Source organism: Palaemon carinicauda, chromosome 22, assembly GCF_036898095.1.
Source record: "Palaemon carinicauda isolate YSFRI2023 chromosome 22, ASM3689809v2, whole genome shotgun sequence".
Lineage (NCBI taxonomy): Eukaryota > Metazoa > Arthropoda > Malacostraca > Decapoda > Palaemonidae > Palaemon > Palaemon carinicauda.
Genome location: NC_090746.1, coordinates 112,549,547 through 112,575,804, shown reverse-complemented (window position 1 = coordinate 112,575,804; position 26,258 = coordinate 112,549,547). Strand labels below are relative to the sequence as shown.

The 26,258-nt window shown below is 45.3% G+C and overlaps 1 protein-coding gene across 5 annotated transcripts in view; it reads right to left on the bottom strand.

Annotated features, from left to right (window-relative positions):
- The window catches only part of LOC137616692 (E3 ubiquitin-protein ligase synoviolin B-like), a 113,376-nt gene that overhangs the window by 54,848 nt on the left and 32,270 nt on the right, over positions 1–26,258 (bottom strand). For all 5 annotated transcript variants that reach the window (XM_068346685.1, XM_068346687.1, XM_068346683.1 and 2 more), the window contains exon 3: positions 376–577. In XM_068346685.1, the coding sequence (XP_068202786.1) occupies positions 376–577 (202 nt within the window). The remainder of the gene's footprint in view (positions 1–375; positions 578–26,258) is intronic.

Genomic DNA, 26,258 nt, shown 5'->3' with positions numbered 1-26,258 from the left:
GAACCAATATGAATGCCAAGGAAGGTTCATATAAATTAATAACCATTAAATACTTTAATGATAATTAACCCAATTTTCATTGGTATTACTTCTGCCTTGCAATTCTCAGCTCCTACATAATCTGAATTGAGAGTGCACTTGGGTTAACAGTAAACACATATTGTATATAACTATAATATTACACAATCTACACATGTCAAACTTAACCAGTCTTTTCTTTCTATCCATTAATTACCTGTTAAACTGTACACAATATTCATTCTTGTCTAAGCAAATCAAAAATTTATTTCAAGGGTCCAACCAAGTTCTTTCAACCTCAAAAACATTCAATAAATATTGAGATAATGTAAAAAGTAAAATATACATTATACTTACAAGTAACTCTGATATGGAACAAGAATGTTATGACAGGGGATCTTTCCATGAAATCAACCCTGTAGTCGGCAAGCCAATGGAAAGCTTTGAGGAAAAGTAGCACAGTAAATAGTGCCACAAACTTTGGAGAGAAATCATCCCGGAAAACTGTGAAAGCCAGGCATGTTTCTGTGACGGCATAAAATGATCGTTCGATAAGATGCTGTAAATGAAATAAAGTCATTAGTGAAGATTATCAATATTTACTGTGCTTTAATTATAACTTAAAAGTGATACACATCAAAATTTTATGAAACATCTTTATCAATATTAAAATCATACAAATTCTTTTCAAATTATAAGTTTAGTGTCCTTTACTGAGACCAGAATAATTTCTTTTGTTACTTATTTCCTTACATTAAATTTCCTTGTAAAGTGACTGAAGCAGTTTACTCAGATGGAAAAGAAACTAAAACTATTGTAAGGTAAGAAATCTTATACAGTAACCAATTTGAGTACAGTACGTCGTCCTTTTCTGGGTTCACTTATAAGAGGCCAACAAAATATTGTAGGTATGTTTGTTAACAATTATAGACAACAATTCACTTTTAAATGACTTTAATAATAAAAATTGTCAAATCACACCATTCATCCTCCTCTCCTCAAGCAGTGATAATGTACAATATTAAGATGACTGTGTATAACCTGTAATTGGGCCAAGTGCTGTTCCACATCTTTTGCAACTGGTTTTCAAGATACAGCATGTTATAAGTGATTCAAGACTTGGTACAAAGCTAAAGTGGGCTCATCTGGTATTCTTTCAAGTCGAATTTATTTTCAATATAAAAAGAAAAATAATTTACCAATGTTGCCCGAAAGTATTATAAAGGAGCAAATCTTTTACTTGGGAGATTTTCTATTGGAGAATAAATTTTAGGTACAATCATAGCCATTCCCCTTTCCACTGCTTACGTGAGCTTAAAGGTACACAATAAAATTGAGTAAAAACAAAGTTTTAAAAATGACAAATTCGGAGATAATTTGTATTTTTCCTAACCATACAAACCTTAGCTATTTACATAGGGTTTACTTTCGGCGTAGCTGAAATGACGAGCCATTAGAATTTTAACGAGGGTTAACTACCGCTAGTTAGCAGGGGGTAGGGAAGGGGTAGCTTGCTACCCCTCCCCCCCCCCACACACTGGTGAGTTGCTTCACTTCACTTAGAGGTAGGACTGGACTTGGAGGACAGGGCTGGCGGGCAAATATGTGTAAATAGCTAAGGTTTTTATGGTTAGGAAAAATACAAATTATCTCCGAATTTGTCATTTGTTCCATAACCGAAATACAAACCACGCTATTTACTTACCCCTTAGGAAGGGCGGAAAGTCCCCAGCCTTACTGGCTTTGGCTTTACCCGGGGACCCAAAATCCGAGTGAGCAGCACTCGAGAAAGGGGGTCCCTGTACCTTGCACTTTCCATTGCTTGCTACGAACGTGCGGCCTACATAAGTTGTGTGTGGAGGAAGTTGTGACTCGTCCTAGGAAGTTGACCTGGAATTCTATAGATAGAAATCTAGGGTAGGAGGTTCCCAATACCACCTCGTCAGGGTATGGGGGACGCAAACAGTATACTAGGAGCACAATGGAGCATGGTTTACCTGCAGAGGTTGAGGTCAGCTATGCAGAGACCAGGATGCTGCTTTCCCCAAGGGAGGGGAGAATGAAGAAAGAAGTAAGGGCTAGACATACTTTTTCAATCACGCAGACTAAAACCAGGTAACAATGCCCCCGACCTTCTGCTATCTGTCCATTAAGGAGCCTGAGGTTAGACCAGCTGTTGTGCAGCCACCACAGGGCCAATAGAGAAGGTATCGAGGCTCCTGTGGGTCACGTCCTGCAGGTAGTGGGCTGTGAAGGTCGTTTGGCGCTTCCACACCCCAGCTTGCAAGACCTGCGTCACAGAGAAATTTCTCTTGAAAGCCAGGGACGTAGCGATGCCCCTGACATCGTGCGCTCTAGGGCGACGTGACAGAGGAGGGTCAGGATTCAAGGCGTGTTGAATAACCTTCCGGATCCAGGCCGAGATGGTGTTCTTAATGACCCTCCTCTTCATCCTTCCTGTGCTTACGAATAACGCTTGCACATGAGGACGGACTGCAGCTGTTCTTTTCAAGTAATGCCTCAAACTCCTCACTGGGCAAAGTAACAGATGGTCTGGGTCACTTGTTACAGAACGAAGACTCGTTACCCCGAAGGAGTCGAACCTAGGGTCTGACACCCCAGGGTTCTGAGTCTTGGCTACAAACTCAGGGACGAACCTGAACGTTACCTCCCCCCATCCCCTTGAATGGGCGACGTCGTAAGAAAGACCATGAAGTTCACTGACCCGCTTGGCCGAGGCCAAAGCGAGCAGGAAAGCCGTCTTCCAAGACAGGTGGCGATCAGACGCCTGGCATAATGGTTCAAACGGGGCTCTCTTCAGAGCCCTGAGGACCTGAACCACGTTCCAAGGAGGTGGTCTTACTTCTGACTGAGGGCAGGTAAGCTCATAGCTGCGTATGAGTAGAGAAAGTTCCAACGAAGAGGAAATGTCCACTCCTTTCAGCCTAAAAGCCAGGCTTAAGGCTGAGCAATAGCCTTTCACCGCCGGAACTGACAGGTGCATTTCCTCCTGTAAATACATAAGGAACTCCGCTATTGCTGGAATAGTGGCATCGAGCGGAGAGATACCCCTCCCACGACACCAACCACAGAAGACTTTCCACTTCGCCTGGTAGACTCCGATAGAGGACTTGCGCAGGTGGCGAGACATCCTGTCCGCAACCTGTTGCGAAAACCCTCTCTCCGTGAGGAGACGCTGGATAGTCTCCAGGCGTGAAGCCGAAGCGACGCTATGGCTTTGTGGAAGATGTTGCAGTGTGGTTGTCTGAGTAGCTCGTGTCGTGGGGGGAGTTCCCTCGGAAGCTCCGGGAACCATTCTGCGTGATGCCACAGCGGAGCTACAAGAGTCATGGAGAGATTGACTGATAGTCTGGTCTTGTTGAGGACCCTCCTCATTAGACAGAATGGTGGGAAGGCGTAAACATCGATGTTGTCCCACCTCTGCTGAAAAGCATCTTGCCAGAGAGCCTTGGGGTCCGGGACTGGAGAGCAGTACAGGGGCAGCTTGAAATTCAAGGCTGTCGCGAACAGATTTACTGTCGGGTAACCCCACAAAGTCAGGACTTTGTTGGCTATCTGAGGATCCAAAGACCACTCGGTACTCACTATCTGCGTCGCTCTGCTCAGACTGTCGGCGAGCACATTCCTCTTGCCCGGAATGAAGCGAGCCGAAAGTGTGACCGAGTGGGCTTCGGACCACCTCAGAATCTCTACTGCAAGATGGGATAGCTGTTGAGAAAAGGTACCACCCTGGTTGTTGATGTAAGCCACTACCGTGGTGTTGTCTCTCATCACCACTATGGAGTGGCCCGCCAGGGTCCGTTGGAACTGTTGAAGAGCCAGGAAAACGGCCTTCATTTCTAGCAGGTTGATGTGGAGGTACTTTTCTGATTCTGACCAGAGGCCTGAGATCCTTTGGTTCAGAATGTGGGCCCCCCACCCTTCTTTTGACGCGTCCGAAAACAGAGTCAAATCCGGGGGGAGGACGAGAAGATCCCCTCCCTTTCGAAGGTTTACGTCGTTCAGCCACCACCGAAGGTCTGTCAGTTCCATGGATCCTATAGGAACCAGAAAGTCCGGAGAATCGGAGCCTTGATTCCACCGGGACTTTAGCTGCCATTGCAGGGATCTTATCCTGAGGCGGCCGATTGGAACTAGACATGCCAAGGAGGAAAGGTGACCTAGAAAACGTAACCATGATTGGGCCGGAAGCTCTTCCCGCCTGAAGAAAGGTTCTGCGACCCTCCTCAGCCTTGCTATCCTGTCGTCTGATGGAAAGGCTTTGTGGAGATCGGTGTCTAATATCATGCCTAGATATACCAGCCGTTTCGTCGGAAGCAGAGAGGACTTCTCGAGATTTACCATGATCCCCAGATCTCGGCAAACCTCCAGAAGCCTGTCCCGGTGTCGAAGAAGGGTCGACTCCGAGTCTGCCAGAATCAGCCCGTCGTCCAGATAACGGAGGAGACGTATGCCATTCCTGTGCGCCCAAGACGAAATCAGTGTGAACACTCTGGTGAACACCTGAGGAGCTGTGGAGAGACCGAAACACAGCACCTTGAACTGGTAGATCTTGCTGTCTAGGCTGAATCTCAAGTACTTCCTGGAAGACGGATGGATTGGGATCTGGAAGTACGTGTCCTTCAGATCCAGTGTGCACATGAAGTCTTGCGGTCTCACTGCAAGTCTGACCGTGTCTGCTGTCTCCATGCTGAACGAAGTTTGTTTGACAAACTTGTTCAGGGCCGAGAGATCGATGACCGGTCTCCTGCCTCCAGACGCCTTCTTTAGTCGACTGAAGAAGCCTGGGGAGCCGTCGTCGACCTCCTGGAGAGCATCTTTCTTGAGCATGGTCTCGACTTCTGCCCGAAGGGCTAACCCCTTTGCCGATCCCATAGCACAGGAGTTCAGCAACACTGGATTCGCTGTCAAGGGAGGTGGAGATGTCGTGAATGGGACGCGATAACCTTGGCCGATCACAGAGACCGTCCAAGAATCAGCCCCAAGTTGCTGCCACCTGTGCACGCAACTTTTCAGGCATCCCCCCACAGGTGGACACACGGGGGGATTGCCGATCCTAGTGCTTGCGGCCACGGCCGCTGCCCCTAGGATTCTTTCCTCCCCTAGAGGACTTGCCGCACCTTCTGTCCTTGGTTTGAAAGGGCTGCGGCTTAGACACCGCTGTCTTAGCTGCTGGAGTCTGCTTCGGTGTCTTACGAGGCTGCTGTTGCTGTTGAGGTGCCGGAGGCTTGTAGGGCCGAGATGTCAGGGCCCTCTGGAGGAGAGAATCTTGATTCGATCTCCTCCACCTCTCAGCTGTTCGTTCTATGTCCCTGGGCTCAAGCAGATCCCTCCCAGTGACGGAGGAGTGCCTGAGCCTGCAGACGTCCATGGCGGGGACCTTCGGATGGAACCTCTCGGTCACTGCGTCACGACGCTTGAGGATCGAGTTAGCCCACAGGTTAGCAACCTGGTGAGAGAGGAACTCGATCGAACGCGTGCCCGAGAGGAGGTAGGTCTCCAAAGCCTTCCTATTGCTCTCTTTGGACAGATCCTCAGAGCGCAATAGGATGCCCAGAGATCCCAGCCAAACGTCCAGCCACGAAGTTGCCTACATGGCACTCTTCGCGACCTTCTCAAGGTTCAGGATCTCCGACGCCAAGAACGTCACCTGCCGGGCGGAGAGCTTCTCGAGAGGAGTTCCCCTGGTCAGCTCTTCCACGGAATGGTGGAGCGGAAGGGCCATACTGGACTCCCCCATGATCTCAAAGTACCTCCTTTGATGTACTCGAGGAGGCGGGGGGAGTTTGAACCCGGCAGAAGAACGACCGGAGGAGGCGAGCTCGGAGAGCTGGGCTTCGACCCTGTCCCTGGCCCCTTTCACCCCTTTGGACCAAGGCAAATCTGCGCTTGACTTAGGGGGTTTCTGGGTGCCGTAGACTTGGTCTAGCACCATGTCCTTGCCCTCACGAGGGGCAGTCTCCGGGTCCTTAAACTTGTTGAGTTGCCTCATCAAGCCTAGGACCTGCCAGAAAGCGTGTTCCGACTCGAACTGGTCTCCTCCTTGCGGACTGGCAGCTAAGTCTCCGGTCCCCAAAGGCTCATCTTGGGGAGATACGTGGACGTCCTCCTGGGGTCTAGTTGGCTCTGGACGGATCCTGGATGACGATTTAGGAATCGTCTTGGAGTCCTTGGGCTCCCTCCTAAGAAGAATACAGGACTCCAGCAAAGAGGTCCGGAAGGGGGCTTCCTCGCGAGAAGTTTCTCTCCGAAGAGGAGGGGTTCCTCCCATTGGTGCCGTGGGGGACAACCCTGCCTCGCTGGACTCTCCTGAGGACGGAACCACCCCGTCCACAGGAGAAGGAGAAACAGCACGCGTAGGAGAAGGCGTAGGCGTCCTCCTGACCGACCTCTTGGGAGCCAACTTCTCCCGAGGAGAAGTCACCACGAAGTCCACTCCTCTCCTTCTCTTCAGCGGGGATGAGTCTGCCGTTGGTTTAAGTCCCAAATCAACGAGGGCAGGCTTCACAGCCTGAACCACTGCGTTCATTATGTAACGGAACCAAGGCTGACGGGTAACTGACGCTGTCAGTTATCCCTGCTGGAGGGAAGGGGATCTCCTGACCCTTCGGAGTGGACACCACGGGGACTGCCTGAAAAGAAGAAGAAAGAGAATGTTGCATAGACCTCTCCGTAGATCCTTCCTGGTACTGGTCCTGGTAGGTAATCCTACGCTTGTGCGGTGGCGATCCAGAGGCTGATCTGGAAGTCCGTGTCCCTATCAGTTGGCCACGCTGATGATCCCTGCGAGAATGGGGATCGCGGCGGCTCTCACGCGAAAAGGCATTCGAGGAATCGCGCGCGCATTGCCGCGTGTGGAAGAATGCGCGCGGGAGCGTTCGCTCGCGGGCGAAGGGGCGATATGGCGAGTGGGCGCGCAGGCGAAGGGACACGATGGCGCGCACGTGAAGGAGCGCGTGATCGCGTAGGTGAAGGTGTGCGCTGAGCACTAGGCAACCGTCGGCGGCGGGTAGGAGAACGGCGACGTTCAGGCGAAAAAAGTCGCGAGCGACTTGGCGAGCGTTTGCCAGGCGGAGAGCGCTGGTGCGTTGGAGAACGCCGGCGCGTTGGCGAGCGATGTCGCGTGTACTCCGGAGAACGACGGCGCGTATCACGGACGGGCGAACGACTGCGCACAGGCGATTTATCACGCGGGCGAGTCAGAGACCTGGGGCGATCAGACTTAAGAGGGCGATGGCGCTCAGGAGAGCGTTTGCGCACAGGCGAGTGATCGCGTGAACGCGCAGGAGATCGTTGGCGCGTAGTAAGATTACTGCGCACATCTAAAGAGGTGGACGGAGACAAACACGCAGGCGAACGCTCGCGAACAGGAGCTTTAGCTCGCTGTTGCGCCGGAGCAGAAGGGCGCGCAGAGGCGCGTGGGCGAGGCGACGGGATGGAACCCTTGCCTAAGTCCAGATCTGGTGATCGTGGACGCGGTGGTGATTGTTGGCGCGCTGGGCGCGCATCAGGAACAGGCTGAGCAGTAGCGCGGCTGCGCACAGGAGAACGTGGGTGCCCCTTGCGCAAATCAGGAACATGAGGGCGCTGCTTCGCAGGAGACCTGCGAGAAGGAGAGCGCTGGCGAGCAGGTGATCGCTGCGGAGCAGGAGAGCGCTGGCGAGTTAAGTCCGAAGACTGTAACTCTGGGGAGCGCTTGAGCGCTACTGCACGCGAACGCGCAGGTGGGCGCGCAGGGGAACCCTGACGCGCAAGGGACTTACCCACACCGTGAGTAGAGTCCCTTTTCCCCGAAGGGATCGGTGCCTGTTGGATAACAAGGTGAAAAGGTGCCCAAAGCGCATCTGCAGCCAGGAACGGAGAAGGCAGGTCGGAAGGTCTGGCAGGCGTAGGGGATCGCGAACGATCCGCGGAGAGGTCAAGGGGCTGGCAGGCGTAGGGGATCGCGAACGATCCGCGGAAAGGTCAAGGGGCGCTGCTGTGACTGGCTGCTCCTGACGGGGTGGCTCCTCCTTAGGGGGAGGATCAGGAGAGGACGGCCCAAAGAGGCACCTCATAACTCCCTTATAGGGAGAAGGAAGTCCTAGGCTGCAAAGAAGCCGACGGGCCTTACGTCGAATACGACCACGAGGAAGGGCGTCCGGGTCATCAGTCCTCCGAAGAGGAGTCTCTGTCAGCGCGTTCCCCTGAGGGGGAGACCCGCCCGCAGGAGAGACCGTGGGACTCCCCTCCCCCCTCGAAGGATCTTCGGAGGGGGGCGGAGAGCCTTCAGCAACGTCCGCAACAGGAGCAGTATCAAGGGTTTGACCAGACCCATCGGAAGGCTCGGCCAAAACAGTGTCGACAAAATCCGAAGGGAATACCTCCGGTATTACCGGCGACTGTTGACCGCAGCCCCCAACTGGATCAGGTCAAACAGGGCTTCCTTGGAGGGCGAGCCCTTAAGCCCAAAGGAAGACCAAAGCTGGAACAAATCATTATTAGACACAGGTTGGTCATATTCATCAAATTCCAAATTATCCTCCCTTGGAGGAGAAGAGGGAGCTGCCACGCTAAGGGAGGCAACGCCCTCACCCGCACCCCAAGGTCGGGAAACACCACTAGGGCCTGCGCTACCACTCGGCAGTCTCTCACGAGAGACCGATCAAGTGGGAGCTTCGGAGGAGGTTCAAGCGGCGGAAGAAGAGTCCTTAGAGCCTTCCTTCTTCAAGGTTGCCCCTGAAGGAGAACGGTCTCTCTTGGACTTCTTCTTACGCCGACGGCCAAACTTCTCCCACTGGGAGGCAGACCACTCCCTACACTCACTGCAAGTATTTTCCCTATCACACCGTCGGCCTCGGCACTGCGGGCAAAGGGTGTGAGGATCGGTGTCCTCCGCTGACATGAAGGTCCCACAAGGGCGGCCAGCGAGTCCAGGGCATTTGCGCAAAAGGAAGATAACAGTCGAGGCCAACTTCCAAACACACAGAACTAGAAAAAGCACAAAAACAAATTAAGGCTGTCATTAACGAGGACGAAAACAGCAACGTCTGTACTTCGTCCGAGCCAAAAGTGAAGTGAGACAACTCACCAGTGTGTGGGGGGAGAGAGGTAGCAAGCTACCCCTTCCCTACCCCTGCTAACTAGTGGGGGGTAGTTAACCCTCGTTAAAATTCTAATGGCTCGTCATTTCAGCTACGCCGAAAGTAAACCCTATGTAAATAGCGTGGTTTGTATTTCGGTTACGGAACAAATGTGGATTGAGAATGTGACCTAGAGAAGGATGCTTATGTGTTACAGCAAAGTCATTACACTTTCAAGAATATACCACCAGTGGCACTATTATAGGAACCAGAGAAGATAAACTGTTTACAACAAGTAAAGGAAGGGCTGATGAGTTCAGGAGATGTAATTTGTAAAAATATCAAAATTAGTAGAACCAGCATCTGCAGACCAGATGGCAGCAAGTGCTTATCGGACAGATTTATGAGAAAAAAATTAAATGTTTATAGTATGGTAATACTTATTTTCCCTGAATATACAAAACTGAGACCATTAATAGGAATATGACTTCAGTGAAGTTGGAACAGCTGTTAAACTTTTAACAAGGTAAACCTAGGACTTGTGGCGTGGTTGCGGGAGGCAGTGCAACTTACAGGACTGAGATTTGTTTTCTGGAGGTTATGATAGATACAAATTATATATGATGTCTGAATGTATGGGCAATAAGATAAATGGGGGGTGCACCAATTCAATCCATCCTCCCTCTTGTACAGGAGAGACCCTGAGAGAAAGCGAAGTAATCCCCCATCCCCGACCAGTGGTCCAAACAGCAGGTTGCTTGGAGTCTGTGCTCCCAATCTTTTGACAGAAGTACCTGGGGTCAATGTTGTGACAGTTGGATCAATTTAAAGATGAGATTGGATGGCCTTTTCTGGGACAAAGAACCTTCTATCTTGAAAGAGCAGGAGATAAGATCTTACTTAATCTGCTGGCCTAGAGTTAATTACTCTGACTGGAGACCTAGGTGTACATGCTGTCTAAAAATTCCTTGGCCATTTATGACTAGGGTAGTTCCAAGGAGGACATCAATCCCTGTGGGGCTCCAAAGAGACTGTCTACCGACCCCTTTCCCTCTCTTAACTGGCCCTTTGGCTGCCTGAAAAGGGCAAAGCACCTTCAAGAACGTGACTCGGTTTCCAAAGTTTCAGCTTCTGATGGAGCAGGACCAGAGTCTGGTGATAAAGGGTCGGTTATGTCTAATGACTCTTCAGTCCTAGGGGATGGGGAGTAGACTCATTCAGAGGACTATTTAGGAATTCTGTCTGGCCAGAAACCAAGCCTGAATGGTAGCCCGATGAAATGGACGGGGCAGAACTGTCTCCTACAGTTTCAGGAGTACCCTTTTATTTTGCAGTCAAGTCATGAATGCCTATGAACTGAGTTGTCCTCGGACAGTCCTCCTTTGGCTCAGGGGAATCTCTTTGACAAGATCATGGAAATTCTGAGCTAGTTCTATCTGTCATTGAGAAAGAAGCTTTCCTTCTAGATGGGTATCTTGTTTTGGCAATCATTACTTCATGCATCAAGACTCTCTATGATCAGGGACACACAAGATCTCAGGAGTTGGAGAGCGTAAAAGAGATATCCAATGACTATAAAAGCGAATGATCAATGAGGATCAATCATGAGAAAAAACTTTACACTTGAACCTAACTCGTTGACCTAAAAGCTGTGGGCTCCTCCCCTGAGGATTGTGCACTACAAGGTTAGCGTGCGCTCTAATATAGAAAGACCGTGCTTAGCCTGAAGGGCGGGCGAGCACAGTGTGTAAAAAAAAGAAAGGGAGAGCACAGAAGTACATGGAATAACTCAATGGAGGGTGAATGCTTGTTGCCCAGGCCATGAGAGAACAGGTAAGTGCTCATCTACTATATAGGTGAGTGTGACCTAAGAGGCGACTGCTCACTAACAGGAGGGCGCAAGTGCACAGATGTGTTGTAGAAGAGAAGTGCCTCTGACCCAAAGAATCCCCTATACATGTATAATATGCATGACGGTAGTAAAACAAGCATGAAAAGGAGTGTGCAATTGCAGCACGAGGGGAAGTTCTGCACAGAGGAAAGCATGCGTGCGTGGATGCATGGGAGTGTAAAAAGGTGAGCACATGTAGGGAGTAGTGCATCTGCAAACCCATGTACATTCTAGATCAAGTGGGTATGCTTAATACAGTGTGTGCGTGTTATTCTTAAACTGAGCACAAGACTTCGATTGCACTTGCATAGAGGTGTTTACTAAGGTGAGCGTGCTTGAAGAGAAGAGTGCGCAAATAAGTGGTAATGTTTTCCTTGGCGTGTGTGCGTGCACTGAAGACTGCATGGCCATAGATGAATACTATTGGCCTGAAGTTTGTGTGATAATTGTCGTGTGCGAGCCCAGAAGTGACCACAAAGTGATGAGCCTACTTCCGAAGGCAAGTGAGGGTTCTTATAGACACACCCAGATAAGGTGTCAAGATCTGAGGATTGTGCTAACAAACAGGAGAATGTTCAAGTTCAGATAAGAGTGGTCTTATTGGGGGAAGCGGGTGTATAATGTCACTTGTGTACATAAGAATGTAAGCATCAAGAGATAAGCAAGCATGAAAAGCTGAGCATACCGTGAAGCTGACCCCACAAAATCTGACAAATGTGTGTTAAGAGATGAACATGAGTGCTTTGAGTAATGTGTCCTAACAGGTGAGAGTATGATAGCATGCCTAGTAAGGCGAGTGCATACGAATAGATGAACGATTAGGATCAGGAGTATGCTCGCTCACAGGCGAGTATGCATGCAGTCAGAGAATGGGTATCATCTGATGAATGTGCATAACTGGTAAGCACATGCTAGCATGGGCGCATGCGTAAGGTCTCTCATGAAGACTAGAATATCTTTGTGCTCTGTGAAAAAATTTAGAAGTACTGTACACTCTTTGTATGAATAACCAATGAAGAGATTGATCTCCTTGAGAAGCTCTGAAGGCACACTCTCCTCTTTCCCTATGGGAGACAAGTACTGTACTACCCGCATCAATTGTAGACAATGAGGTCATGGTAATAAGGCAGGTAGGAGAGGGAGGCTGAAGGTATTTCATTAACTCTCTCGAAATTGTCATGTGAAGGTTGAACTGACTGGAGACAAAAAGTGGTGGAAAGTGGGGATCTGTAATCAAATACACCTTCCAAAGTCTCAGATTGATCTAACAGGTCAAATCAACGTTCCCCCCTGCAGGTGGGGTGGGGGGGGGGGGTGGCATGGCCGCAGTGTTAAAACCAGTCACAGAAGTTGGTAAGGTTAACGAGAGTTTCTTCACCGACTGACTAGGAGTCACAGAAATGGGTTTGCATTGATTTGGTCATCATCACCCTCACCTGGATGAACCTTGCAAACAGCTCTACTGTGTTGTTGACTTCTCAAAGAACATGACAAATTCAAAGATAATTTGTATTTTTCCTAACCATACAAACCTTAGCTATTTACATAGGGTTTACCTTTTAGCGCAGCGGAAATGACGAGCCAATAGTTTTAACGAGGGTTAATTACCCCCGCGCTAGTTAGTGGGTGGTGGGGAAGGGTAGCTTGCTACCCCTTCCCCCTCCACACACCGGTGACTTGCTTCACTTCACTTAGAGGTAGGACTTGACTTGGGGGTCAGGGATGGCGGGCACATATGTGTAAATAGCTAAGGTTTGTATGGTTAGGAAAAATACAAATTATCTTCGAATTTGTCATTTGTTCCGTAACCGAAATACAAACCACGCTATTTACATAGGGTGACTTACCCCTTAGGAAGGGTGGAAAGTCCCCAGCCTTACTGACTTCGGCTTGCCCGGGGGCTCGATCCCTCAGTGAGCAGCACTAGAGAGAGGGAGCCCCTGTACCTCACAAGTTCCTAGCATCGCTAGGAACGAGTGGCCTACATAAGCAGTGTGAGGAGGAGTGTGTGACTCGTCCTATGAAGTTGACCTTGAGACCTTCAGATAGGAATTCTAGGATAGGACGTTCCCAATACCACCTCGTCAGGGTATGGGAGACGCAACAGTATTAAGCTTAATACTAGGAGCACAAAGAAGCATGGGTTACCTGCAGAGGTCGAGGTCAGCTATGCGAGGACCAGGATGCTGCTTCCCCAAGAGAGGGGAGAATGAAGAAAGAAGTAAGGGTCAGACATACTCTTTCATTCACGCAGACTAAGACCGGGTAACAACGCCCTCAACCTACTGCTACTTGTCCAAAAAGGAGCCTGAAGTTAGACCAGCTGTTGTGCAGCCACCACAGGGCCGATAGAAAACGTATCGAGGCTCCTGTGGGTCACGTCTTGCAGGTAGTGGGCTGTGAAGGTCGTTTGACGCTTCCAGACCCCAGCTTGAAGTACCTGCATCACCGAGAAGTTTCTCTTGAAGGCCAGGGATGTACCAATACCCCTGACATCGTGGGCCTGAGGGCGACGTGACGGAGGAGGGTCAGGATTCAGGGAATGGTGGATAACCCTTCGAATCCAAGCTGAGATGGTGTTCCTGGTGACCCTCCTCTTAGTCCTGCCTGTGCTCACGAACAAAGCTCGCACTTCAGGACGGACTGCAGCCGTTCTCTTCAAGTAGTGCCTCAGACACCTCACTGGACATAGTAGCAGCTGGTCTGGGTCGCTTGTTACAGAACGGAGACTCGCGATCCTGAAAGAGTCGAACCGAGGATCCGGAACTCCAGGATTTTGAGTCTTGGCAACAAACTCAGGGACGAACCTGAACGTTACCTCCCCCCATCATCCCCTTGAATGGGCGATGTCGTACGAGAGACCATGAAGTTCACTAACCAGCTTGGCCGAAGCCAAGGCGAGTAGGAAAGCCGTCTTCCAAGACAGGTGGCGATCGGAGGCCTGGCGTAATGGCTCGAAGGGAGGTCTCTAAAGAGACCTGAGGACTCGAACCACGTTCCAAGGAGGGGGTCTCTCTTCCGACTGGGGGCAGGTAAGCTCATAGCTACGTATGAGTAAAGAGAGTTCTAGCGATGAAGAAATATCCACGCCCTTCAATCTGAAGGCCAAGCTTAAGGCTGAGCGATAGCCTTTCACTGCCGAGACAGAAAGGCGCATTTCTTCCCGCAGATACACGAGGAAGTCCGCTATTGCTGGAATAGTGGCATCGAGTGGAAAGATACCCCTTCCACGACACCAACCACAAAAGACTCTCCACTTGCTTGGTAGACTCCCTCAGAGGACCTTCGCAGGTGCCGAGACATTCTCTCCGCAACCTGTTGCGAAAAACCTCTCTCCGCGAGAAGACGCTGGATAGTCTCCAGGCGTGAAGCCGAAGCTAGGCTATGGCCCTATGAGGGACGCCGGAGTGGGGTTGATTGATTGATTTAAAGTTTTCAAGCATCCTGACATCTGAGGTCACTGACGCCGGTAACATTTAATTTATGTATAAAAAAATATACAATAAAATAAAATAAAAAATAAAAGAGTATTCAATTAAAATCATAAAAGTTAAATATTTTTCAGAAGACCTGCTTCTGAAAGAAATCTAAAAATGCCACTTGCATGGTAGGACACATCATTTCCAAGAATCTTGGCAAGGATGAACCTGCCACCCTCACCTCGAGCCTCAAACAAATATCTATTCCGCAAGTTGTTATAATTGGGGCATTCGGTCAACAAATGCCTTACTGTTAGAGGTACTAAACAGTCGTCACAATACGGTTGGTGTTGGCCCTTCAGCAGAAACTCGTGTGTCAACCGAGTGTGACCAATACGGAGACGACAAAGAGAAGTCTCCCATTTTCGGGGCATCATATTATACCTCCAAGGAGATATGTCATTTGTTATCTCTCGCATTTTATTGCCATCTTGACTATCCCTTTGCTGTTGCCATTTATTGCAAACCAATTTCTTGATGTCAGGTAAGAAATCATTACAGGGAATGGGATACCTTCTTGGCAGCAACTCGGATGCAGCCTCCTCAGCCAGTGAATCTGCCTTCTCATTCCCGGACACACCTACATGTGCTGGAACCCAACAAAATTGAACTGTTATACCTCTCCGTCCAATAATGAAAAGCCATTCTAAAATCTTTAAAACTAGAGGGTTATTAGGATTAAAAACTTCCATAGCTTGAATTGAATTGAATTGAATATGGGATTTAGGCATTAAGCCAAGCACTGGGGCATCAAAGGCCATTCAGCGCTATATAACTAAAATCATTCAATCATATCTGTACACTCACAACATTTAGTATCATTTTAACCTTTAATACAAATCGTAACACTTTCATACAATAAAATCTATATGTGAAATAAATAGGGATTAAAAGGGTAAAATAAATAAATAAATTAATAAAATCAATTATAGCTCGTAATATAACCCAATACTTTGTATAAATTTTCTCAAGTTCAGGGTATTACAGTTTTCCCCCAGTATATCTCTTAACGGTTTGTCCTGGAGTAAATGTGTCCTCCTCTGGAGATTAAAAACAGGACAATCGACTAAAATATGTTTAACATCCATTGTCACTTGACAGGTATTACAAAGAGGGGCCTGTCTCCCTTCCCCACTCTTCATTAAATAATTGTGCGTTGCATGTGTATGGCCAATACGCAGCCTAGTTAAAATAATGGTATCCCTTCTACTTGTAGAATTACAAGATGACCATTTATCCACCAATGGGTGGATTTGTTTCAATTTTGTATTGGTGGTCCGTTCAGACCATCGAGCTTGCCACTTATTTTTACAGTAAAGATGAATCTCACTTCTAAGATCTTTGTAAGGAATACTCAAGGGGGATGGATTACTTAGCCCTGAAGCTTCCTTTGCTGCCTTATCTACTTGTTCATTCCCATCCACCCCAACATGGGCAGGGACCCAACAGAAGTGAACACTGATACTCTTCCTAGACTGCAGAAGTACTAACCAGTCCTGCACCTCTTGTACTAGATGATGGCCTGGCATAATTTGTTTTAATGAGAGTAAAACACTATTGGAATCCGTAAAAATTGTATAAAAACTATTTTGGTTGCCATTTTTAAAAATATGTTGGACTGCGAGAATTATTGCGTACAGCTCAGCAGTAAAAATTGAACAAGAGGATGGGAGTTTCCTTCTAATAACAATATCCCCCACCACAGCTGCACTTCCAACTCCTGCAGCCGATTTGGAGCCATCTGTAAAAACATGTTTCCCATGATGTTGAGCAGCATGATTTAAAAACTCACTTTTCATTACCCTACTAGGTAAGGTATTTTTCCCTCCTGCCGTAAAACATACTTTAACAGGTGGATTACACCAAGGAGGAGACTTGGGATATCCTACCTCTGCTATCTGTGCTGTTAACAAGCCTACTTCTCTAGCATCATTTTTCAGCTGTACTTCCAAAGGCTTAGGCACTCTAGATCTGTTAGGAGCCCGATCTAAAGGCGCCCTAACATATTTACAGTTAGGATTGTTTCTCACAGCAAGGGACCTAGCTAAAAACCTCAAACTCAACTCCTCTCTGCGAATGGAAAGGGGAGGTATGCCAGAATCAACATAGAGACTGTCAATGGGAGATGTTCTGTAAGCACCTGTGCAGATGCGAAGCCCAGCATTGTGAACAATATCAAGTTTTCCAAGTAAAGTCTTTGTAGCTGACCCATATATTTGGCATGCATAGTCTAACTTGCTCAGACACAAAGATGTATAAATTCTAAGCAAAGTTGTTCTATCAGCACCCCAATCAAAATGCGATATCACTTTCAGAATGTTCAGTGACTTCTTAACCCTGATAGATAGGTCATTTATATGGGGACCAAAACTCATTTTCTTGTCGAAAATGACTCCAAGAAACTTGACACTATCCTCATATGGCAAAATACAATCATTTAAGAAAAGGGTGGGGATCTCTTCCCTTTTACGAGTACGAGTAAAGCGAATGGCTTTGGTCTTCTGAGGAGAAAACATGAATCCGCGAGAATTTGCCCATGCGGAAGCAGCATTTATTGCAATTTGAAGATTTTGGCATGCTTGTAGTGCAGAGGATCCACTACAATAAATTGCAAAGTCATCGACAAATAGTGATCCTTGTATGCCAGGAGGTATGTGACTAATGAGACTATTAATTGCAACAGCAAACAAGGTCACACTCAATACGCTGCCTTGGGGGACACCTTCTTCTTGCATGTAGGATGAAGATAGTTCTGACCCTACTCTCACTTTAATGGAGCGGTTTGATAAAAATTCTTCAATAAAAGAGAACATATGTCCTCCTATACCCCACGAGGCCAATTGCTTTAAAATACCACCCCTCCAGGTGGTGTCATATGCCTTTTCGAGGTCAAAAAAGACACCCACCACCTGGTTTTGGTTAGAAAAAGCATTTGAAATTTCCCTTGATAACATCAGCAAAGGGTCCAGAGTACTTCGGTTCTTCCTAAAACCAAACTGTCTGTTAGATAAAAGATTTTTTGATTCTAGATACCACACAAGTCTGTTGTTGATCATTCTCTCAAATAGTTTGCATATGCAACTGGTCAAGGATATGGGCCTATAACTAGATGGCAGTTCTGGGTCTTTACCAGACTTGTGGCCTGGAATTACAATTGAAGTATGCCAGGAATCAGGAGATGTATGGGAAGCCCATAGACCATTAAAGGTTTCTAATAAAAATTCCTTGGTATCCACTGGAAGATGTGATATCATTTCATACCGGATGCCATCCTCACCTGGGGCAGTTAAAGAAGAGCTGGAGATAGCATTTTGCATCTCCTCCATACTAAAAGGCAGGTTAAAAGCTTCAGTATTTGAAGAAGCAGGAGGAACAACAGATGTTGATGCTCTAATTTGTTGAAATGCTGGGGAATAGTTCTCAGCACTTGATACATGAGCAAAGTGCTTAGCAAGAACCTCTGCTACATCTTTGGGGTCAGATATATATCTATTATTTTCCCTTAATATTGGTAGAGGCTTAGGGACGAATTTACCTTGAAGTTTTCTAATCTTGTCCCATATTTCCTTTGAAGGAGTTTTGGTATTAATATTAGATATATATTTCTTCCAAGATGCTCTCTTTGCTTTTTTAAAAATTCTTTTTTGTTTGGCACAGGCTCTGAGATATGCTATTCTATCTGCTAAATAGTTTGTCCTCAAGTATCTTTTGAAGCAAGTTCGGGTCACTTTTCTTGCGTTGGCACATTCTTTACTCCACCAAGGAACTACAGAGCGATGAGGTAAACCGCATGTTTTAGGTATAAACTTGCTAGCATTATCATCAATAATATTTTCAAGATGTTGATAGGCATGCACTGGAGATGTAAATTCATCATATTCTTTATCAGTGTGTGAACAGTTTTCATAAGCTGCCCAGTCTGCCTCATCTATCTTCCATTTTGGTGGACACTGAGAAGGAAGATTATGGACATAATTTAACATTATTGGCCAATGGTCACTGCCATGTAGGTGTTCATTTACTGACCAAAGGTAGTCCAATCGAATGGATGAGGAACAGATTGACAAATCAATGGCTGATGTAGAGTTGTGGAATACATCATACCTAGTTGGAGAACCATCATTCATTAGTATTACATCATTGTTGTCGATTAATTCTTCAACAAGATTACCCCATCTATCGCACACATTTCCACCCCATAAAGTATGCTTTGCATTAAAATCACCCATTAAAATAAAAGGGGCAGGAAGCTGATTGATCAAGTCTTGGAGGTCAGAAAGTCTAAGCCTTCTTCGATTACCAGCATGATCTAAGAGGAAAAGTTCTAAGGATGGTTCAATATATAGCGAGCATAAAGTAATTTTTTTCCCGATATGAGTTCTAACTGCACATGCCTGTAGTGGTGTATTGAGTGGGATTGTTTCAAATTTTACAGATTTGTGAATAATAAAACCTGTACCACCTTGAGCTCTTGCAGCTTGCAAAGGAGGGGATCTACAAAAATGATAATTGAGTCCAGGATTAAATGGTTTGTCACTGATCTTGGTTTCCTGTAGGCAAATTACCTTCGTGTCTGAGTCCCTGGTTAAAGTTTTTATTTGCTCAATGCTAGTACTTAGACCTCTGCAATTCCACTGGATGATAGACATTATCTTTTGTTATTTTTTCTTTGTCTCATTTGTCTTTTGGGACTTTTCAGATGAAGCCATGTAAGGCCTGGAGATGGAAGGCTTTACTAGGCCACCACTCTTCTTTTCTTTCTTTCTAGGATCTTTATAAGAGTCAACCTTAGGATCATGAGCAGTAGGGCACTTACCTGACTTAGATGAAGGTGAGGATGATGGGGACCTTTTCCTCTTTGGAAGATCTTGTTTTCCAATCTCCATTAAATCAGGTAGAGATTCTGCCTGAGACAATACATTTAAGGTGGTGGAAGCCACATTGGCTTCCTTGGAGGATTGTGCTAGAACTTCAACAGTTCGAGCACTTAACCCAGAAGGCTGGGCTACTACCTCTAGGGGAGATGCTCCTATCGGTGACAATACTTTTGGTGTGTTGGACACCATATTGACCTCTTTGGAGGTTTGTGCTCTGGCTTTTATAGCCTGAGCACTTGACCCAGATGGCTGGGCTACTACCACTAAGGGAGATGCACCTGACGGGCCAGGTGCTGCCACTGGTCCCCCTGTGGTAGTAAGGGGTAGTGGATTATAATCTTTTGTTGGCATCTTAACCGCGCGAGCAAAATTAAGTTGCCGATTGAGTAAATGCTTTGCATAACCTACACTTATATGTTCAGCATTTGCTTTCAAGATTGCAGCTTCTTCATTCTTGTATTCTCTACATCTTTTATCATTTGGTTTATGATTATCTTTACAGTTTGCACAGGTTGTATCTCTGTTGCATTGGCCATGTTCTAACAAAGAACAGTTAATACAGATCTTCGTATTATTGCAGTACCGGGAAGGGTGACCGTACTTGAAACAATTAAAGCATTGTAAAGGCCTAGGTTTATATTCTCGAACACGTACTCTTTCATTCTCAATAATTATATGATCTGGTATAACAGGGGTTTCAAATGTTAAAACTACCATGCTTGTTTGAGGAATCTTACTTACTTTCCAAACATTAGCAGGGCACATGTCCAGAATTTCTGGTTCTGAGAATTCATATAGATCTTTATCAAAAACTACTCCTTTACCATAGCTGAAGCTCATATGTGGTTTAATATCCTTAATAGGATCAATTTCTGCAATCTTCATGCCACAAAGCATGTGAGCTTGAGTATCTGATTTTGCATTAATCAAAACAGATTGCTTACCGTATCTACTAATATCCTTACTTTTAATTAAACCAACTTTTTTTTGTATAAATTTACTCATCTTATAATAGTTATAATTATCTATCTTTCCAGATGCAATTATCCATGTTGGGGGCTTGGGGGTTCTTACTTCTGGAAGTCTATGCTCTATTTCTTTTTCCATCCATTCTTCTGGTTTATATACCTCTAGGTGTCTTGGTGCTTTATCACATAAAGCCCCAGAAATCAAACAATTGTCAATTTTTATGCTCTCTAAATTTTTATTTGCTTCTAAAGCAATCTCAAAACTTGAAAATGATACCCAAGCTTCCCAAAAGCCTTTACTACCATTAAGCTCCATTAAAATTTCTTTGATTGCTCCAAATCTACAGAAGGCTTCATGAATTATGTCATAGCTACAACCAATTGGTATGTTTTTTAAGTGGAGAATTTTCAGATTTTTTGTTGGATCTGGTAATGAGCCAGAACCAGAGAGTAAAGTATTACGGTTATTACAAGCATCATTTTCCACCAGTGCCGATAAATTGTCTTTAACAACACTGGTCAAAAAAGTATTGTTGGAGGAATCCTTTTTATTGCCGAGGTTGTCAACAGAGCTTTCCCTATTTAAACAAGCAGAAGTCGTCAACGGTGTCTGGGGTTCGCCATTTGATCCAGGGGTACGGGAAATATTAAGTTTACTCATTAATTATTTTTCAGGGGGAGGGAAGGGGTCATAATAACAATGAAAAAAAAAAACAATGGAAAAAAATATAGTTTAAGGGAGAGAAAAATTAAGACTGTCTGAAATTCCAAAGAAGACACCGTTAGCCTTTCCTGGAATTAATTTCTCCACCAATGACACCTGTGAAAGCTGCTTACCAAATGTCCACTCCCTACCCTACCACAAAGGGATGGTACCACTATGATTAGAGTGGCTCAAGTGTATGCCAAACCCGCTTGATGGGACTGAGAGCATTTCATGAATACAATCATCCCCACTCTAATCATAGTGGCAGGCAAACCGGACAGAATGCCGAGAGTCCTATCTCTATAAAATCGCCAACCCCTGGAATCCGAAGGCCAAATTTCCTAAGAGATAGTTCCGCGTGCCAGTATGGGAATACTGACACTCCTAGGTGTCCAAACATTTTCGGGCAGTTGGCAAGACCACCACAGCTCCCACAATTGATTTTGAAATAAAAACCGATCATGGATACAATGTCCCCTCTAAAAAACCTGGACAGTGAAATGGGTAAAAGAGTTTTGACAGCAAGGTTGGAGACAGCTGATAATTATGAAGGAGGAATAAGCAATAAGAGGTAATAGAAAAAGAATGAGAGAAATTTAGAGTCAAACTGAGGAAAAGAAATTCCCCAGTTCGAGAGCCCTCTTGCCCGTCACAAGCCTTCAGCACGGGAATGATATGCCGTGCTGAAGCCCAATGACTTCATCAAGGCATTCTCTCGTTAAGAGGGTTCCATAGCTTGAAGGACACTCCTTGCATCACTAAAAATTGTAAAATTACCCTCCTTCTCCAACGCTATTTTCTCAATAGCGGTTAATATGCCATACAGTTCGGCAGTAAATATGGAAGCGGTCAGAGGAAGTGCATCTCTACAATTAAAACCATTATTATATACTCCAAATCCAACGCCAGCATCAGATTTGGAGCCATCAGTATAGATAAAAGTTGATCCTCTATGTTCTTTAACATGTTCATTAAAAAGAGACCTGGCTTCTAGGTCTGGCATATTCTTCTTATCTCCAATAAAATATTTACAAAAAGATATCTCTGGTAACTTCCATGGAGGCGTTGATGATACCTTGAATGGAAGTACCTTATTTCTAATTATATCCAGACTATCTAATAATCGTTTCACCCGAAAGCCATAAGGTTAAGGAGATTTAGGGTGCAACTCAAAGTATGATGCTTGTCTTACAAGGCTTGCAGTCTGAAAGGCTAGAGAGTTAGGGAGTCTTTGCAATCTAAACCAATACCGAAGAATGGAAGACATTCGGTAAAGGTCTAGAGGTAAATCTCCAGCATCAACAAGGAGACTTGGGATAGGCGAGGTTTTAAAAGCTCCAGTAGACAATCTAATAGCTGCATGATGTATCGAGTCTAATATTTTTAACCGGCTTGGGGTAGCTGAAGAATATACCTCACAACCATAACTAATTTTGGAAAAAATCAAGGCCTTGTATAATTCTAAAATAGTATTGCGGTCTGCCCCCCATGATGTATGGGACAATACTTTTAAGATATTCAGAGCTTCAACACATTTAGCTTTTAGCGCTTTTAGGTGAGAAACCCATGTAAGTCTACAGTCAAATATCAAACCTAAAAATTTGGTTTCCGATACACATGGTATCCGTTGACCTTTAATGTATATATCCGGGTCTGGATGTACTCCCCGGATACGACAAAAATGGACAATGGTAGTTTTACTTGTCGAGAACTTAAATCCATTCATGTCAGCCCACTGGATAATTTTATCAATAGAGAGTTGGATTTTTCTCTCAACCATTGCCATTCTAGTGCCAGCAAATGATATTGAGAGATCATCCACAAATAATGTTGAGAGAACATCCTGGAGAATGGCTGAGGATATCCCATTAATTGCTAGTGCAAAAAGGGTTACACTCAGCACACTACCCTGAGGAACTCCTTCTTCCTGGCACTTACTCTCTGATAGAGTTTCCCCCACTCTCACTTGAAAAACTCTACGTGAAAGAAATGCCTGAATAAATAGTGGCAGCTCTCCTCTCAATCCCAATTCATGAATGGTTTTAAGAATACCATATCTCCATGTGGTATCATGCCTTTTCAAGGTCAAAAAATACTGTAACATGGTGCTGTTTGGAAGCAAAGGCTTCACAAACAGAAGACTCAAGTCGTATCAACACATCAGTCGTTGAGTGCATTTTTCGGAATCCACATTGAATCGGTGATAAAATACCTTTCTTTTCAAGGTACCATATCAGCCTTGCATTGACCATCTTCTCCATGATTTTACATAAACAAGATGTCAATGCAATAGGAAGATAGTTTGCTGCTAAAAACTTGTCTTTACCGGGTTTTAAAAAGGCTAAAATAATGGCTAGTTCCCAAACACTTGGGTAACTATGATCATGCCATATTCTATTAATAATGCTTAAAATAAATAGCTTTGTATTAAAATGTACATGTTTAATCATTGCATATGGAATTCCATCGGGTCCAGGGGCTGTATCGTTGCAATGAGCAAGTGCGGAATCAAATTCTCTTTCAGTGAAAGGAGAATTATACGACTCTTCCCTTCCTGTTGCAAAATTTAAAATTTTCTTTTCTTCAGTGCTCCTATACTGGTGACCAGGGGCTCCTTCACACTTGCTGGATACATTTGAAAAATTATTAGCCAGGGCATTGCTAACTTCATTTGCTTCAGTTACATACTGGCCATTCACCTTCAACACTGGTGGTGGGTTGGGGGTGAATTTGCCAGCTATCTTTTTTACTTTCCTCCACACAGAAGATGGTGGTGTTCTACTGTTAATGGAGGAAACAAAAGACATCCATGACTGGCGCCTTGCTTCTTTCATGGCACGACGGAACTGTGCTCTACATTTCTTGTACATAGTTAAATTCTCATCAGTTCTGCGTCTACGCAATCGTGTTAGAGATCTTCTTGTGGCTCTGTGGAGTGCAGTTAGTTCTGAAGACCACCACGGGACTGGTCGTCGTTTGAATAACCCTGTTGTTTTGGAAATTGAATTGACTCCTGCTGTATGAAGAGTTCCATTCAGTAGGTCTATGGCATCATCAACACTTTCAAACTGTTCTGCTCTCCCTTCGATTTCACTTAGCTCAGAAAATTTAACCCAGTCTGCCTTGTCTAGATTACAACGTGGCGATCTTTGCAAAGGCGGACCCTTGTTGGTGTTTATAATGATTGGTGCATGATCACTAGTATGCCAATCATCTAATGTCCTCCAATCAAAATCAAGAAGGCAGTTAGAGCTTGCAATTGAAAGGTCAATGCATGACAAAGTACCTGTCTGAACATGGAAGTGTGTGGGCTCTCCTGTATTAAGGAGTCCCACTTCCTCATTCTCCACAATTGATGAGATAATATTGCCCCTTGTGTTGGCCAAAACATCACCCCATAAAGGATGTCTACCATTCATATCTCCCAGTAAGAGAAAAGGTTGAGGGAGTTGTTGAATGACCTCTGCTAAATCATCATATAAAATATTATCATTTGGAGGTAAGTACAGAGAGCATATTGTATATTTTCTCCCTATATCAATTTGTACAACAACTGCCTGCAGGGTTGTACGTATAGACATGGGTATTTGGGGAACATCTCGACGAATGTACATGAGACTTCCGCCATGGCTCCCTGCTTGTTGATTATTTGGTGTTCTATAGCTAACATACTCTCGAGGACTAGGAGTGTTAGAATCAAGCATACTTTCCGGTAGACATACAATTATGGGGGAATGCTCATGAATTAGGAGCTTAAGTTCTTCATATTTCGCCCTCAAACCCTGACAGTTCCATTGCAAAATGGAGGAGAAAACTATGGATTATTTCTGGAAGACATCTTGGATGAGGTCTTCCCATTAGCAGTTTTTAATTTAACATTATTACCAGTAGGTTTCTTCAGAGGTGGTCTTGTTATGTTGGGTTTTACATTTGTGTTTTTCTTTGTATTCTTTTTATCTATTTGTTGAGGTGGATGGTGGACCTCAACTTGAATTTCTGATTTATTCAGTCCATCTTCTGGTTCATTAGAAACATCAACAGACAAAACATCAAATTTATTTGATGTCATAACCTTAACGTTTCTAATGGAGGGTGGAGAGAGAGATGGAGGTCTCTCTCTTTTGCGATTAATAGATGGTGGGATTCGAGGTTTTTGCACCTTTCCCACAGCAGGTGCTCAGGTAAGTTAGTCTTAAGTGGAACCTCCATCAGATCAGGCAAGGACATGGCCTGAGAGAGGTTTGTATTACTTTTTGTAATGGCGGCTGAAGGCTGTACAGCAATGGGCAATGACCTAGTGTTAATACACCGTGGTAAAGCCTCAGGAGGTAATATAGTTACCTCGTTATTTGACATTTTGTCAGATAGTATACTTTTTTTTGAGCTATTGGCAGCGCTAGGTTGGTTTGATTTTAATGCCTTAGCATATGTATTTGATTTATTTAATAGTCTTTTGGCATGGGTCACACTTATATGTTCTAAGTTTGATTTGTTGAGGGCAGCTTCCTCCAACTTATATAGCTCGCAGCTCTTGTCTGTGGATTTGTGATTCGAGCTGCAATTTAAACACCTGGCTCCAAGTGCACACTCTCCATGGTAAGATTTGGAGCAAATACCACACATCTTCTCATTTTTGCAAACTTTGGACGGGTGCCCAAATTTAAAACAATTAAAGCATTGCAATGGCTTCTGCTTGAAGGGTCTTACTTTAATCCTTTCGTTCTCGATAATAATATGAAAAGGTACATCAGCATCCTGGAACGTAAGGATTATCCTTGATGTACCTGGGACTTTATGAACTTTCCATACATTTAATGGACACACGGCCAGTATCTCCTCCTCTGTAAAATCATATAGATCTCTGTTAAAAACTACGCCCCTTCCGTAGCTAAAATTTAGGTGGGGTTTGACATCTAACTTAATGTCATCATTACTTATTTTCATATTGGACAATATTACCGACTGCGTACTGGATTTGGCATGGATAAGGAAACTATTTTTTCCGAAACGAGATTTATCGCCTGGTGCAATAGTTCCTACTTTTTTCTGAATCAATTTGCATATTTTAAAATAATTCCCTGTAACCCCCTTTGATTCAGCTATAAGCCACATCGGTGGTTTTGGATTTCTCTGGGAGGGCATAACCAAATCTGCGTCTTTTTCCAACCAATCGGCAGGCCTGTACACATCCAAATCTTTTGGTACCTTATCGCAGAGAGCAGCCGCGACATTCAAG